At 39.9% G+C, this 16215-nt stretch overlaps 3 protein-coding genes across 3 annotated transcripts; all 3 read right to left on the reverse strand.

Moving 5' to 3' along the window:
* Positions 1–363: 363 nt before the first annotated feature.
* LOC306973473 (uncharacterized protein) lies at positions 364–6299 on the reverse strand (the record flags this gene model as incomplete). The annotated part of the gene is made up of 2 exons (XM_079570397.1): positions 5901–6299; positions 364–645 (listed from the first exon to the last, which is right to left on the reverse strand). Coding segments are annotated over exons 1-2 (585 nt in total), but the record flags the coding sequence as incomplete, so codon positions are not given.
* An 862-nt stretch (positions 6300–7161) lies between these two features.
* On the reverse strand, positions 7162–10218 carry LOC306974045 (uncharacterized protein). The gene is made up of 5 exons (XM_079571158.1): positions 10166–10218; positions 9682–9737; positions 9445–9560; positions 8625–8768; positions 7162–8103 (listed from the first exon to the last, which is right to left on the reverse strand). Exons 2-5 carry the CDS (start codon positions 9704–9706, stop codon positions 7417–7419), a joined length of 972 nt encoding a protein of 323 aa, XP_079427284.1. The 5' UTR covers positions 9707–9737; positions 10166–10218; the 3' UTR covers positions 7162–7416.
* Positions 10219–10449: 231 nt separating this feature from the next.
* Positions 10450–15996, reverse strand: ndufv1 (NADH:ubiquinone oxidoreductase core subunit V1). Its single transcript, XM_079571432.1, has 11 exons — positions 15916–15996; positions 15093–15222; positions 14903–14985; positions 14636–14806; positions 14361–14544; positions 14097–14286; positions 11818–12030; positions 11291–11457; positions 11114–11195; positions 10834–10979; positions 10450–10671 (listed from the first exon to the last, which is right to left on the reverse strand). The coding sequence occupies exons 2-11, from the start codon at positions 15216–15218 to the stop codon at positions 10594–10596; spliced, it is 1440 nt and encodes a 479-aa protein (XP_079427558.1). The 5' UTR covers positions 15219–15222; positions 15916–15996; the 3' UTR covers positions 10450–10593.
* Positions 15997–16215: the final 219 nt, after the last annotated feature.

Consider the following 16215-nt stretch of genomic DNA (forward strand, 5'->3'; position numbering starts at 1 on the left):
TTGAAGGGAGCTGTCTGTCTTAAGAGGCACCATTTCGTATGTGTAAAATGTGTGTTTGGGACGCCGCTGACGGACCATTTGCCCCAACGGCGCTTTGGGCACTCGTTTAGTGGGTCTCGAAAACATTTTACCTTTAGCCCTTCGTCTTTTCATAGCCAAGTGATGTCGAACTTTGACTTCAGTAACCCCCTTAGCACCGGCCAAAGCCCCTCTCTTTCTGACATCAGGGCTCTGCTGGTCTTTCTCCTCCTCTCCATCAGACGGCCCGTCGTCTTTCTCACGCCTGGAAGGTCGCCCGCGACGCCTTACACCTGGAAATCGTTTTTGTTTTGTCCCGGTTGAGGCAACAGCTGTTTGGTCTTGCGTGCTGCCTGAGATCCTGACAGAAGCGGCTGCTCCAGCACTGCTCTGTGTCCCTGAGTCCACTCCCACGGCGTGTTTTTCTTTCAGTTGAGGTTCTGCACTGCCGTCTTTACGCGACTTAGGTACGACTTTACCAACAACAGAAGATTTTGGCGATTTCTGCGCAATCTTTCCAAGAATAGATTTTGAGCCCGGGGACATGTCAGCAGACTGTGGGGACTTGGACTGGCGTGAAGGCGAATGGGGGAAAGCCGTGGTCCCAAATCCAGAGAAATCTTCCTCCTGAAAGAAAACAGGGTAAAATTATTTATTCAGTAAACAAATGACAACACGGTCTAAACATGTACCTATTACTGTCTGAGATAGTTAACATTTTGTATTGATGATGAAAGCAAAACAAATAAATGCAACCCTTTCACCAGTTTTCTTTGCCACACATTTTTATACAACACCAACAATCCATCTTAATTTTACTGTGCATTGGTTACATAAACATAACATGACAAACCCACCAGGCAAACTGAAACATGAAGTCAAAAATATTAAAGATTCTTTGATGTTGCAACTAATAACATTCACTAGGATTTTCTGCCGTTTCATATTCAGTGAAGTAAAAGATGAACAGTCACTTTCCAAGGCAAAATCTGCACGAAGCTTGACACCAATCATCTACTGTGACTCATGGATTGTGGGTCGTTGGACATAGTAGGATCATCAATCAATGATCAATCAAATCTGCCATTTGGGCCCCAATGAAATAAACAGCCACAAAATGGCAATCACAACCTGTTGTTGAAAGACAACTATTAAATAACATTATTTAGATATTCCTTTGTATTATCTAATAGTTTTGAAACAATATATATATATATTTATATCTAAAAATATTTTAAAAAAGAAATCCAAAATTAAATTTTTCAACTATCACAAGTTATATTTAGTCTGGGGACCACCAATTCATTTTCTCATAGGAGAGGTGAGGCTACAATCGCCTATAGCCGTTTATTGGGCGCTACGAATGTCTATCATATATGCGTCTGCACGTAGCCATAGCGTATCATCGTATCCGATGACGTATGACGTACCCGCTGTAAACCTTCGAGCTAAACTATTTGGATCTGTAAATAAACTTGTTTTTTTTATCCGTAAACAAACTACAAGCTTCCATATCTCAAATAGTGCGGGATCGTCTTGCCGTCCCTCCTCGTTCTGTGATTGGTCCCCAAATCCATGCGAAGATTTCGGCCATGGTCCCCAGGCCGCTGTGCAGTTCAAAATGATTCGAGCGCACACAGCAATCTCCCGTTAGCCAGGCTCATTTTAGGCCTGTCCCCGCCTGTGATTTTTCATCTTTAACAAAGGTGTAAAATGTGTAAACTGTAACTTGAACTACAAAATAATTAATTACAATGTGGTGGATGACCCAGTACACATTCATTCATTCTTTTCATTAACAAGTCTTTCATATCATAAATGAATAGGCCACCGTTTTTACATACTGAGATATGTTCTTACCATAGACAAGTTCATTTGTACCAGTCTGGTCTTCATGCGAGCCTTCTATCACGTAAACACAGCACAGACAGCGTTAGCATTTAGCCTCTTCTCCTCTATAGCTCCAAATGAGGTCAAGATAGAAGCGACCAGGAGTAGTTCAAAATCCGCTCAGTGAAGTGAAGATATTACAGCACGGATTTCAAACTACTCCTGGTATTATTACGCTTTACAATATAGCTCCCCTTTTTATCTGGTTAGAAAATCCACATTGTTTAATTTTGTGTCATTAAACCTTTGTAGTGTAACACTTCACGTAACCATATTTAAATAGGGAAAACGTGGAAGAGCTTGGTCACTTCGATCTTGACCTCGTTTGGAGCTATAGTGGAGAGGAGGAGAGGCTAAATGCTAACGCCGTCTGCGCTGTGTTTACGTGACTGAAGGCTTGCATGACGACCAGACAAAGAACTCGTCTAAGCTCAGGTAAGAACTTATCCCAGTATGTAACAACGGTGACCTATTCCTTTAAGGTCACCGTCAGTGACACCATGATCTAATTTCTGGAGTTCTCAGATTATTGAAGAGACATGTCAACAGCATATTCTGATATAGAGTTTGTGAATGTGATATCGCTAATCATTATGGGATTAGCAGCAATTATAAACTAATGAAGATTTTAAAAGTTAAAATACTGGAGTTATTGTTCACATTAAAACACTTGGACACCACAGTGTGTTAGATGGGTTTACCAGCAGTAACTCAGCAGCTAACGAAGTTCCACGGCTATTTTCTCCACTTTTTAGCTAATGTTTATCAATGGAAATGTACGCTCACAGCTGCTAAGATGGCAGATCTCCATGGTAACTGTGGAATTTCCCAAACTCTATACATTATTTGATGAAGATGTAATCCGATTTCTTTCTGATCTTTTACACTTGTGTATAAACTAACCAGGAAATAACTCAAAAATAACTAATGTCACAAAGATTAAAAGACAAAAATTCAAACATTTTAATACAAAAAAGAAATCACGAAAGTTGATATAGATCCCAAATTGGTTCAATGTGTGACAGTTGTAGCTGATAGTTGAGCCGTTAGAGCTGCTGATACCCAGTTGACTAGGCTTGAGTTTCTAAACCTGTGCCGTCATGTACAGGAGTGTAACACCACCAGTGTTAATTTTGACAACATATTTTATTTTAGTTTTAGTCTTAGTCTTTTGACTAAAATGTAATTCCATTTTAGTCGAGATTTAGTCAAAAAAAACTAATTTAGTTGACTTATATTTATAATATTCATTGTAATCATATTTAATCGTGGTCCTCGACTTCATGGAGCTGCTCCCACATGAATAAAGCTCAGACCTGTTCATTTGGCAGTGAATTTAAATGATCTGAGGCTTTTTCAGACTGTCAATAGAAGTTTGGATGATTTTAGTCTCTCCTTTTCATTTTTATTTAGTCTAATTTTATGCTTGTAAGCTGGCACTGGAAACCCAATACAGATTAGAAGAGAGGAACAAGTCGAGGCACGTTCAGTTCTGTACAGTGAGCTATATGAATACTGAGCGGACGACGGTTTCCCCCGACCTTGAAACTCTCGACATAAGGCAACAACCCCCGAGAATTAAATATTGAAATCATGACCGTCAGGCGCTTTGATTAGAAAGCACAAACACACACAGCATTACTGCACCGGCTTCCTGTTACATCAAATCACTTTTCCTCACATCTTTTCTCACACAACACTGACAGTTTAATTACCCAGTCCAATTAAACTTCTCTCTTCTCGAGTGCTGTTCACAACTGTCAAGGAAAATTGTATTATCTATAGAATTACATTGTTCGATACAGAGACGAAATGAAAAATTGCAAAAACACCCAAAAAAATAAAAAGGTGGCAAAAGCTGTGCTGCGCTTTAATGAGTTCTCCAATAAATAAGCCTTACTCCTTTGTACAAACTTGGATTATCTCTGCAACTCGTGTCCTACACAAATAATAAATCGACTGAATGCATACAAGTAAAGGAAGAGAACTGCTGCTATCTGAGTCATAACAGAACAATAAAAGGCTACACATGAGCTGCATCTTCTCCGAGAGTGAAAGGGTTACTCAGGTCTTTATTTGATTATCAGTGATCAGCCTGAGCTCTGCTTCTCTTACTGCCGTGTTGCATCAGGACCGCATCAAGCCTCTTCTAGTCCCATCAGTAATAACAAAACTCAGCAAACCTGCACTGCCTGGTTAAATACTTCACTTCTTGCATAATACACTGGTGATAATTAAAAAAAAAAAAACATTAGCTGAAAGATGGGAAAAGTCAACTCTATCTCATGTGTTTGGAATGAACGCTCCACATCAAGTGCATAAATAATAAACCAGGTCTGAATATAAGTTAAAACAGGACTAAACAAAGACAAATCAGGGGCTAATCAGGTCTAAACTGGTTCAAAAGCAGCACCGAAGATGCCAAATCATGCAAAAGTAATCGGATTATTCAAATCCATGATGTCCATATTACCTTAGAGGGACCATCATACCAACTCACTAACAGCAAAGATATTGCTACTTACATCGGTCCAGGTTTAAAAAAGCTGATATGACAGAAACGGCATGAAGCTTCTTCTAATGAAATCGCCCCAGCTCTGCAGAACGTATGCATGTCGCTCATGAAGCTTTAGCGTGCACCATGTGATGCACGGCCCCCTCTGAGAGGATTGCATCAGTGATGATGGCCAGTCGGCTGATGTCAGAAATGTAGATCATTGCAAGTAATGTTTAAATGTGACTAAAAGCAAACATAGTAATGAGTAACACTTTGAGCCTGGACAGCACTGTGATCATCTCAACTCTGAAAGACAATTCCATATTTAGATGAAATGACAATGTGATTGAACCGTTTTCTGATACAGTGAGATTCCAGGGTTCATAGGGACTTGATTTATTGAAATTGTTGACAAATTCCAATAAAAGTGGGAAGGGGGAACACAACACTGACATAAAACGCTGAGTCTGAGCTGCAAATCATTCGGGACAGGTCTAAAAATAGCAAACAATTATGGTTTTTAAGGGATCACTTGCTGATCCCAGTATTAGGGCTGAGACTATACACCTCTGTTACTCTCTGATACAATCACAGTACTCAGGGGCCGATCCAATACATACTGTGATACAGTAAGTAACAGGTAATATGTTTGCCTTAGTCCTGTGTCCAAAGTTTATAAACCAAATGCCATTTGACATTTACTGAAGTGCTAAGATTGAAAAGAGCATTTAACAAAGTGCTGTGTAATGTTACTGGAAAACAAAGGAGTGTATGATACAAATATGCCTCCAAACACAAGTATTGAAAGTAGTGCCAATACCAAGTATTGGTATTGCTTCAATACCAATACTTGGGGTTGAAGCAATAAATATTGCGATACGACACGATATTTCGTCCCAGCCCTAACCAATAGTAGCGATTGCTATTATAAAACGTAAAGGTGTCGTTTCAGTCCTTTCCTGACTCCAGCTTAGGGGCTCGCATCCAAAACAGCGTGGTCAGCTGACAGCTCCAACGTGGAAAGAGTGAAGCATCTGTGACGCTCTGGCAGCGTTAATACCAGCAGCCATGTCTCCACAAAGCGAACTCCAACAGCCTGATAACTCCACTGCCTCACAGACAATGAGAGATACGGACTCGAGCTTTCCACAACAATAAGGCGCCGTGAGGTGCAGCTACCGCCAAAGTTTCCGCCTCTAGTTCCGGCCAAACAAAGTCAGCTGGCGTGGTGCGCTCCAGCACCAACAATAACACACACAACAATAAATCTCACAACAAGAGGCTAAAATGCTGCACAAGCTGCCACCTAACTGTGAGCCCGGTGCAGCGGACACGGAACAACAGCGGCGTGTTTAGAGTCGATGCTGGAGGGCTAACCTGCTAGAGTTAGCGCCTCTCACAACTTGCACGAATGTGTTTTAATCGTCGTTTTGTGTTGGCTTCGCATAGCTCGAGTGTGTAGCTAAACAGTCTGTCGTCGACATTAAATATTTACCTCTTCACTGTTGCTGGAGATGAAACCCGCATCTTTCTGCCGTCCGTGCTTCTCGGTGACCCCGAGCAGGCGCAGGAGGCACGGATCCTCGCTAAACGCCAGTCCGATGTTTACGGGCCTCGGCCCGCTCACAGCCTGCTCCCCGTCCTCTGAGCCCAGCCGTCCGCGTTTGGTGCGTTTCTCCGCCCGCAGCCTGCTGCGAGTCGTGCCAGGCCGTCCCGGGAAACGGGCCTTAGCCATAGTCTGGATGTTCAGGCCCGCAGCATTAGCGGGGGGAGATTGTCCACCTCCCGATGCCGCCATTATTTACCACAACAACACCGACAGTGCTGGAGGAGGCTGATACAGCGCTCACCGAGAGAGGCAAGATGGACTGCTCCGAGCGAAGGCGCGAGATGAGCCGCGGAGCATCCTGGGTAATCTCATGCTGCACCTCCGTCTGCGTCCACTGTGTGGCGCTGCGTCCCCACCAAAGGAGTCACGGCAGGTCAAACACATGGATAAACATGACTGACGCTATGTTCACTTTATCATATAGAATGATGCAAGTATAGAAGACTAATATCCGGCCTGTTCAGTATGAATATGGTAAAATACAGTTTACAACTACCGTGTTTAGTAATTCAAGAAAATAAATAGCTTAGATGACCCTGGTATAGGCAACACTTGAAGTGATGTTACATTATTTTGGTTGAATGGCAGTACATCAACTGAGAACCATAAAAAGTGACTTTAATGGTTTATTTATCATTTTCTACTCCCAGAACTACAGAGCAACATCACTATTCTGACAAAGCAAAATATAACAAAAAGTATTTTAATGCAAAGCTATTTGAAACATACTCATATCACTGGACTGTTTATGCACTTATTTTATATATAATTCACTGCATAAATGCAGAGCAATGATATTACCATTAAATGGGATACATATTTTCCCGGACAATTAACACATAACTTAAGAGTAAATAAAATATTAGTGTCATTGGAGAAAGGTTAACAGTGCAAGCTTGTTAATATCATACAGCCATATTATACTGTAATGCACAAAAGTCTTTTTAAATATTCTCAAACACACACATTTTTACTTTGGGTGTACTTAGGCCACATATGTTGAAAAATTTAGGATAATACAGTAGTGGTCAAAATTATAAATATATATAATATATTATATTGACCTTCAGTCAATGTAACGACTTATGGACATTACATTGACACTATTCAAAGAAACAATAGTGTGTGAACAGCTCAATAAATTATTATTATATGGTTTATAGAACATAATAATGATCTGAATGATTTACTTATGCCCTTTCTGTAAAGGAATGTGCGTTCTACAGCTCACCCAGGAAACTTTGCCAATAACTTCAAACCATTCACTCTCACATCCATGCACTATGAGTCACTGGTTAATCTGTAACGCAGGAAAACATGCATAACGTAATTATCTGTAACCTATAAAATTATTATTTATTTTTTCAAATAATGTTGGCCTAAGAAAATTGAATAGTCTTTTTCATACATTCCCCTCATTGAATTCTGGCTCCTCTTTCTTACAGTGACTGCTCATGTGGCCAAGAAGGTGGGTGGTTTCTGAGAACCCCTCTCCGCAGGTAGGGCAGGAATACTCCTCAGAGCAGTGGTCTTTTGCCATGTGCATGGTGAGCTCGTCTTCTTCAGAAAAACTCTGATCACACTCGGTACATGTGTGGGGTTTACGCAATGGTCTGACATGGGCCTCCTTTTTGTGAGCCCTCAAGGCATCGACAGACGAGAAAACCAGCTCACAATTTGCCTCCGGACATGGAATCTCCAGCTCAGTTTTTTCTGCTTTGACCGAGCATACATCCGCCCCATCTTTCGTAGGACCGTTGTCCTTTGTAAATTGAGTGTTCTTTTCGGTTGTCAACTCAGTTCTCTCACTCTTGGGTTTGCGGCCACGCTTTTTGGGAGGCGGTCTTGGTTCGGAAATTGTACAGTCCAAATCTCTTTCCTGGTGGTCTATGAGCTCATCCTCGTTTTGAAAAATACAGTTACATTTACAGCACTTGTACGTTAAGTCCTCTTCTTTTGGGGTTCCAACCCGTGGCGAGTGCACTTTGAGTCTGTGTTGATTCAGTCGAGATGGATTGGGAAATTTGATGCCACAGTCTTTGCAGGGGCACTGACGCTTGCCACAGTCCCACCTCCTGTGTTTTGTCACCTATAAACAACAAGTTAAATGACCCATCAATGTTAGTGTAACATTTAGCTGCATAAATAATAACAATTTCATTTCAAACATTTGAGTTTTTAGTGAAATAAAAAATGTATACATTACAAGCGTCAAACCTTTGTATTCTACATTGATTATGTCAAATGCATCTCATGGAAGCTTGACTTACATTTTGAGTGTTTGCCTTTGTAATCTAAAACTTTAACTGTCGATAACTATATCAATTAAATTTGCAAAAGGTTTATCTTCTTCCCACTCCTTTTTGGGCAGAGTTGCTCATCGTATTTACATGTTGTGTGTTGTCGTTTGTGCTACATGACGTGTTTGTGCCTCTGCCTGAAATAAATGAATAAATGAAAAACATGAAAAAAATAAATGATAGAGCTTAAATTGTATGAAACTGTACCAAAAATTAGACTTAGGACTTTGATAAGCTTTATTTGTCCACAATCTTGCTTGAACTATATTGAACCAAAGACATACAGTATATACATCTGGATAAACTGTACCTCTGTGAAAGTGTAGAAGGTCGCCCGACAGTAGGGGCACTGGAAACTTTTCTCATCTGTGTCATGGCTGGCTGAATGTTCACTGAGCTCCTCAGACGTGTAGTAAAACTTGTCACACTTGTAGCAGGAGAACTTTGTTTCCGTCTATAAGTTTGATAGAAAACAACACACTTGAATCAGTGACAAACATAGTTAATGAGCCAGTGTTAATTTTGACAACATATTTTTTATCTAGTTTTAGTCTTTTGACGAAAAATATAATTCAATTTTAAGGAAAGAGGATGGGCTGAGGCACTCTGAATTTGCAGAAAAAAGTGTTTATTATTTAAAAGTGTGTACAGACTTGTTTCAACTCGACTGAGTCTTCATCAGGTTTACTCTTACTACGCAGTGATCCAGTGAGCACTCGACCTCTTCTCTTCTGCCCATAATTCAATTTTAGTCGAGACTTAGTCAAGAAAAAAATGTCAATTTTAGTCTAATTTTAGTCGACTAAAATTGCAAGTAAGCTACTTTGCATTTATAACATTCATTCTAATCATATTTAATCAAGGTCCTGTTTCAGGGAGCTGCTCCCGCATGAACAAAGCTCAGAGCTGTTCCTTTACATGATATGAGGCTCTTTCAGACAGTCAATAGAAGTTTGGATGATTTTAGTCTCTTAATTTCATTTTTATTTAGTCTTATTTTAGTCGACTAAAATGTCCAGACATTTTTAGTCTCATGAAAAAAATTTTTTTTAGTTTTAGTCCAATTTTAGTCAGCAGAAATATCACTTTGACTAAAATTCAGACACAATATTTTAGTGGGCATTTTGTACCTGCTGTAGTTGTTGCTTGTAGATGTCTCCATGGGTTTTCTTCATGTGCCTTGCTTTTGACTTTGGATCAGAGAAAGTAATGAAGCACATAAAGCACTGCAGATTCTCCACTTTATCTGCACCACAAGAAGCAAAAGATTATCAGTCATGTACAGTACTCTTGTTTAAAGGAGAGCATCATATTGTCACTGCGTAAATAAAATACAGTAGAAGAACGTGACAGCATTATTGGCTCACACTCCATAATGTTGCCTGGATCCATGTTTTCACAAAAGACCAGCGGTCACGGGCCTCTGTAATACAGCATACAAAATAAATACACCGTTAGCATACAACAATATGTTTTTGACATGCGCGCGACCATTATTATGGAGGTTCACCGGCAGCTTTTACAACTGGAGATGCTGGTCAGGCCAGTTGCCATGGATATCTCATGCACATCCACTGCCTATATGTTACAGTTAATCACGCAATAAAGTTACATTGTAAAACAGATTATACAGAGGAAGAACAAAACAAAACAGTGCAGCGCATTGAAGATGAAAGAAACTGACACTGGTCGACATCCATCAACAGATATTATACAGAGCTTTTGCGCGCGGAGACGTGAAAGCTGTGAAATTTGTATGCGAATTGTGTGCCGGCATAGAACATTTTCTAAATTTGCATAAAAATGTAATATTCCAAGGTTTTTTATGTGTAAAATGTGCACATTTCTTACCGTCGGCGGTGTCCCCTTGTCAGGAGGGTGTTGAATGGGCTGCAGAGATCACGTGACCGAGTAGAAATCACACAATCTAACGCGAGATCGTCCAAGTCTCCGATATGGTTTCAAATCATTTTATTGTTGACCCGATATTATTATAGATGTATGATATATAAGTGCTTGTTGACACCTCATATGCTGATATTCCTTTTTACTTTGAGAACATTTATTTGCAGTTTCTTGCCTCCTCCGATTACATCATCATCGTGTCATAATAAACCAATACACATATTGTTTTGATTATAACTTTATTGTTAATATGAGACAAGGCTGACACATCAAAGCAGAAGTGATGTGAGAATGTTCTTGTATTTAAATAAATTGACAGTAATAGACACAGGCTGAAGATAGAGTTGGATGGACTGAACTTTACAGTAAAACCATTAAGCGCGGGCCTGCTTCTTCTGCTCAAATTCAGCAATTCGGCCTTCCATGATGGGTCGAAAATGACGAATCAATCCCTGAAAATATGTACAAAAATGTTACTTTTTGTAAAATCTAGATATCAGAAGCACCTTAATTGTATTCACAAACAAAATGAAATTCAACAAAATATGTAAAGCATATCAAAATATACTGAAGGAATGAAGGCAATGACATGGCAATGTTTTAACTGCAATTACCTGCACAGGCCAAGCAGCACCATCTCCCAAAGCACAGATCGTGTGGCCTTCGATCTGCTTACTGAGTTCCCAAATCATGTCAATCTCCGAGGGTCGAGCATCACCGCGTACGAAACGCCACATCATGTTATTCATCCAGTCCACACCTGGTGCAACAAGATACAAAGTAAATTGCAATGATCAACAGAGACATCTAGAGATTTAGACATTATGATTGATATAAAATATTTTTTATATTATTGTATTTTATATTTATTGTAGGAGATATGTTGCATGATACCTTCTCTGCAGGGAGTGCACTGCCCACAGCTCTCATGTTTGTAGAACTCAATCAGACGGGCGATAGCTCTTATAACGTCAGTCTGTAAAGAGTAATGCATCCACAAAAGGACTATGAGCAAATTACAGGACATCTGGCTTTTACACACTGTGGTCAATTAGCATAAAATCAACATACAGATTTGTCCATAACGATGAGAGCAGCAGTGCCCAGGCCAGTCTGCGCTTGGATGAGGCCATCAAAGTCCATGAGGACTTCAGCGCACACATCTTTGGGTATGAGGGGGGTGGAGGAGCCGCCAGGGATTACACACAGCAGGTTATCCCACCCACCACGCACTCCACCTATCAAACAGATGTTTATTTCAATCAAGTCTGAGAAAAATGCTTTTACTTTGACTGTGCTTACGCTAAGCTGTCTTAATCCATCTCTATCATGATGAGGTGCTTTATGCACGAGAGACATAAAACATTACAGCTCGAGCAATCACTTTTTCAGCTAAAACTATATTCCAAAGAATATGGATACTTATACATTAATTAACACTTGCACAAGCACTATTATGTACCTGTGAGTAGGGATGGATACTATTCAATAATATTCAGATAATAAGCTTTCATAACCTCTACCTGTAAATGAAAAAGAAAAAAAATATATTCTGGGCTATGCTATCACCTGAGCCTTACAAGACCCATGACAAGTACCTGCATGTCTCTCAATAAGGTCCTTCAATGGGATGGACATCTCCTCCTCCACGGTGCAGGGGTGATTCACATGGCCTGAGATGTTGAAGAGTTTGGTGCCAGAGTTTCTCTCTCGGCCAAAGCCCAAGAACCATGTTCCTCCACGACGACAGATGGTGGGAGCCACGGATACTGTCTCCACATTGGCAACGGTTGTTGGGCAACCAAAAACACCTGAAAGATAATGAAGACAAAATGCTTAAGTCATGAAATTTGCATTGAAAGAATTATCATTTTCTTATCGGCTGTGCAAAGCTGAAATTAGAATTGAAAAACCAACCCTTGTGGTTATAATTCGCCATGTTTACGTCTGTTTTTGTCATTTCAGTGCAGAATGTTCATTAATGTGCATTGTCCCTATCAAATAAATATATCTGGAGACCAGCGGGCTCTTATGTGTTGGGACGGTACCCTAGATTTACAGTGAGAACCACATGTTTACATACACTTTATAAATAATATAATAATGATGTCCTGTGTAAGCCAAAGTTGAGAACTTATATTTTGATTAAAGATATTTTTGGTCCTGAGCCCTATGTGACCCTGAACCTATCTAGAGGTCAGAGGTCAGTCTGTGCTCAGCTGAGGTCCGGGACTCTGCCCCTGGCACTGGAGACGGGACGATTTCTCTCGGTCCCAGAGGAGGAGCGGACTTGTTGCTTGTGTCAGTTCAATGATATTGAAAATGAATTACATTTTGTGTTTTATTGTCCTTTGTATCATGAACCGAGAAGGCAATTATTTTGTAAACTGTCTGATGTTGCTGTACATTTGTTTGAAATGTCCGATGAGGAAAGGCTTAAGTTCTTGTTCAAGTATCAGCCATTTCATTTGTATAAGTTTTTGTTAAGTGCTTGGCTTACACGGAAGAGGACACTCTTTGTTTAATGCTTTTCTGATGTCTGCCTGCATTTTTGTGTCTTATAAGCCCATGCGGGCTGGGCACCTTTAGGTGCAAGACACCAAATAAGAAATAAACTAAACTAAACTAAACTATAAAAAGACACATTTGCATTATTTTCCTCACTGGCTGACATGAAACCAGAATTAACTTTTACTTTTTTTTTTAGGTCAATTAGAATTTAAAAAAATATTACCATTGGCTAAATGCCAGAAGAATGAGAGATAGAATTTTCTACACAGTTTTTTTCATTAAAAACTGGTGTAACTGAGCCACATTTGTTGGCCATCTTGCGTGCACAGGCCTTTTCAGCTCTGCCCATACATTTTCAACTAAATTGAGATCAAGACTTTGTGATGACCACTTCAAAATGTTGACTTTGTTATCCTTAAGCCAATTTGTAACCAGTATTGGCCATACGCTTTCAGTCATTGTCCATTTGGAAGACCTATCTGCGCCCAAGCTTTAACTTCCTTGCCGATGTCTTGAGGGGTTGCTCCAATATTTCCATATAGTGTTCTTTCATGACGTTATCTATTTTGTGAAGTGCACCAGTCTCTCCCATAGCAAAACAAGCCCGCAGCATGATGCTGCCACCCCCGTATTTCACAGTTTGGATGGTGTTCTCAGGCTTGCGAGATTCCCCCTTTTTCCTCCATGGTCACTATGGCTCAAAATCTTATATATAGATTTTTTTCCGTCAGACCACAGGATATCTCCAAAAAATGTAAGTCTTTTTTATTTGCAAACTCCAATCTGGCTTTTTGATGTTTCTTTTGGAGTAAGAGCTTCTTCCTGGCAGAGCTCCCTCTCAGCCCATGTCGGTACAGTACTTGTTTCACTCTGGATAAAAACAAACTCTTACCAGGTTCAGCAGCATTCACATGATACCTTCCCCAGCACGTCACATGGGTCACAGCGATTTTTAGAAAAAATAAAACTCGTTGGAGCCATGCTTTAAAGCAGTTCAAACGAAGTCTAAAGCTACATTAGAATCCTGTTTCCAAAGTGTCTTTTGGAGTCGCCCCTGACTTTTGTTTTTATTTTTTGTTTTTTGTTTAGCAGCTCGTCATGATCTGTTGACGATGGTTGAGAACCATTGGAATATGTCTGTAAACACTAAAAAATAAAGTAAAAAAAAAAAAAAAAATCATATGGAAGATAAAAGTCTTCCTACCAAGTTTGCTATTGTCACCAAGATTCAATAAAATCAAGCCTAGGCATGTCCTAATTTTAGTCTTCTCATAAGTAAGGTAAACATTATGTAAAGAAATAATAAAAGTAGATCATCAAAGCTCAGGACAGAAAGAGTAAAACACATTTCATTTTTGAAACTTACCCACATCAGCTGGAAATGGGGGCTTAAGACGTGGCTTTCCCTGTTTTCCCTCAATGGATTCAATAAGAGCAGTCTCCTCTCCGCAGATGTAGGCTCCAGCTCCACGCATCACATAGACATCAAAATCATACCCCGAACCACAGGCATTTTGTCCAATCAGACCAGCCGCATACGCTTCATTAATTGCAATCTAATAAATAAATAAATATACCAATAAACAAATAAATCCATTATTTTAACCATACTGAGTTGATCATGTCTTACTTGCAGATTGGACGACTCATTGTAGAACTCTCCCCTGATGTAGATATAAGCAGCACGAGCTCCCATGGCTCTTCCAGCGACAAGACAGCCTTCTACCAACTTGTGTGGGTCATTCCTCATGATCTCTCTGTCCTTGCATGTTCCCGGCTCTCCCTCATCAGCGTTAACCACCAGATACTTAGGCCTAAATTAGACACAAGTATCCAGTAAATACAATCAGCCAGATTCAGCTAAACTCATTTTAAAAGGACTAATGTTGGTATAGGATCTCTCACCTGCCGTCACTGGGTTTGTTCATAAAACTCCATTTCATGCCTGTTGGGAAGCCTGCCCCACCTCTGCCGCGTAGGCCAGAAACCTTTATCTCATTAATAATCCAATCAACTCCTTTAAGAAGAATCTCCTTAGTCTTGTACCAATCTCCACGCTTCAGAGCCCCTTTAAGCCTAACAGAAAAATTATTAAGTATTATTTATAATACAGTAAAACTGACAATTGACGAAATATTTTGAGTAAGTCCTACAGCTTATCAGTATCGTTACCTCCAGTCATGACGGCCATAAAGGTTTGTGAAAATTCTGTCTTCATCGGCCAGAGGTCCAAACGTTGTTTTCTTAGGGGAAGTCTGGAAATACAAAACATAAAATAAAAAATGAAACAAAATGGTAATTATGTTGCTGTTATGATGGTTAAAAAAATATTAAATCCCGACAAGATTTAATGATAAGGTACCTGTGCTGTGCTGTTGTATCTAGTCAGAGTTGTTGCTCCAGACTGAGCAATGACTGCTGGGACACGAGCAACAACTGCTGGGGCACGAGCCACACCGCTCGCCACGGCCCGTGACAGGGTAAGCATGTTTCTGTAAGGGTCAGAATAGTTTTTATTGCCATTGTTACACAAACAAACAAGTCAAAATTGACTAATGAGCAATATATAGGAAACAAATAATAGGTAAGCCTACAGATATTCAATTACAGAAATGGACAAAACGTCCAAATTAATTTGAAGACAGTATAACATGTAAGGTTTTAGGCAATGAAAACTCACCCGAAAATACAAATAATATATAGATAGATAGACAGACAGAGACGGATAGCTAGACAGGCTGACGGAGAATGGGTTGTTCTAATGTTATAGATGAAGAATTTAAAGTCTGAAGACGCAGGTCTGCAATTTGAAGCCTCGTTCTATAATAACAATGCCTGACGTAACATGTTACGAAAGCTGGGCAGCTGACACCTTGACGTGATTTCCATAAGATACGAGGGGTATACTATATAATACGTGAATGTTATAGGAAACCAAGACGTGGTGAAGAAATGTGCATTCATATCGCAATTATAGGCAAGCAACAAGCTGACCTCCATGTTTACTGTTAGCGGTGCTCAGAAGAATGCTAAGCTAGCAGGTAACCTTGTGAAGCCAAATCATACATCCACACAATCATTGGCACCAAATTAAGTGACATTGAGGGACAAGTGTGCAGCTGCACAATACCAATTAAAAAACTCAACAAGGCACAATTAAACAGAAAAACAATCGGATCGTATACCTTTCCTGCGTCCCGAGCAGCTCTGTACTGAGTTTATGAAATACAACCGGAAGTACCGATTCTTCCTCTTCTTCTGCTTCTGCGGACACCGCGTTTAATATAATAGATCCATGGGACACCGCCACCTACTGTATCCGGAGGTACTGACAGCCCGGAACTCACCAACGAGTTTTATTATCAATTTATTTATTTTATTATTATTATTTATTATCGTTTATTTCATCAATATAAAATTGTTTATGAATTATTGAGTAAACTTTCCACGAATGTATAACCCCTTCTTTTCTAATTATTAGTATT

This window comes from Gobius niger (assembly GCF_951799975.1).
Source record: "Gobius niger genome assembly, chromosome: 14".
Classification (NCBI taxonomy): domain Eukaryota; kingdom Metazoa; phylum Chordata; class Actinopteri; order Gobiiformes; family Gobiidae; genus Gobius; species Gobius niger.

Coding starts and splice junctions, on each gene's coding strand:
- LOC306974045 (XM_079571158.1), bottom strand. CDS start 9,706: ATGGATCCAGGCAACATTATGGAGT. Junction 9,561..9,681: donor TCCAGGCAACATTATGGAGT/GTGAGCCAATAA, acceptor CTTGTGGTGCAG/ATAAAGTGGAGAATCTGCAG. Junction 8,104..8,624: donor CCTTCTACACTTTCACAGAG/GTACAGTTTATC, acceptor TGTTGTTTATAG/GTGACAAAACACAGGAGGTG.
- ndufv1 (XM_079571432.1), bottom strand. CDS start 15,218: ATGCTTACCCTGTCACGGGCCGTGGCGAGCGGTGTGGCTCGTGCCCCA. Junction 14,807..14,902: donor TATGGCCGTCATGACTGGAG/GTAACGATACTG, acceptor TTTTTCTGTTAG/GCTTAAAGGGGCTCTGAAGC. Junction 12,031..14,096: donor CCCATTTCCAGCTGATGTGG/GTAAGTTTCAAA, acceptor ATTATCTTTCAG/GTGTTTTTGGTTGCCCAACA.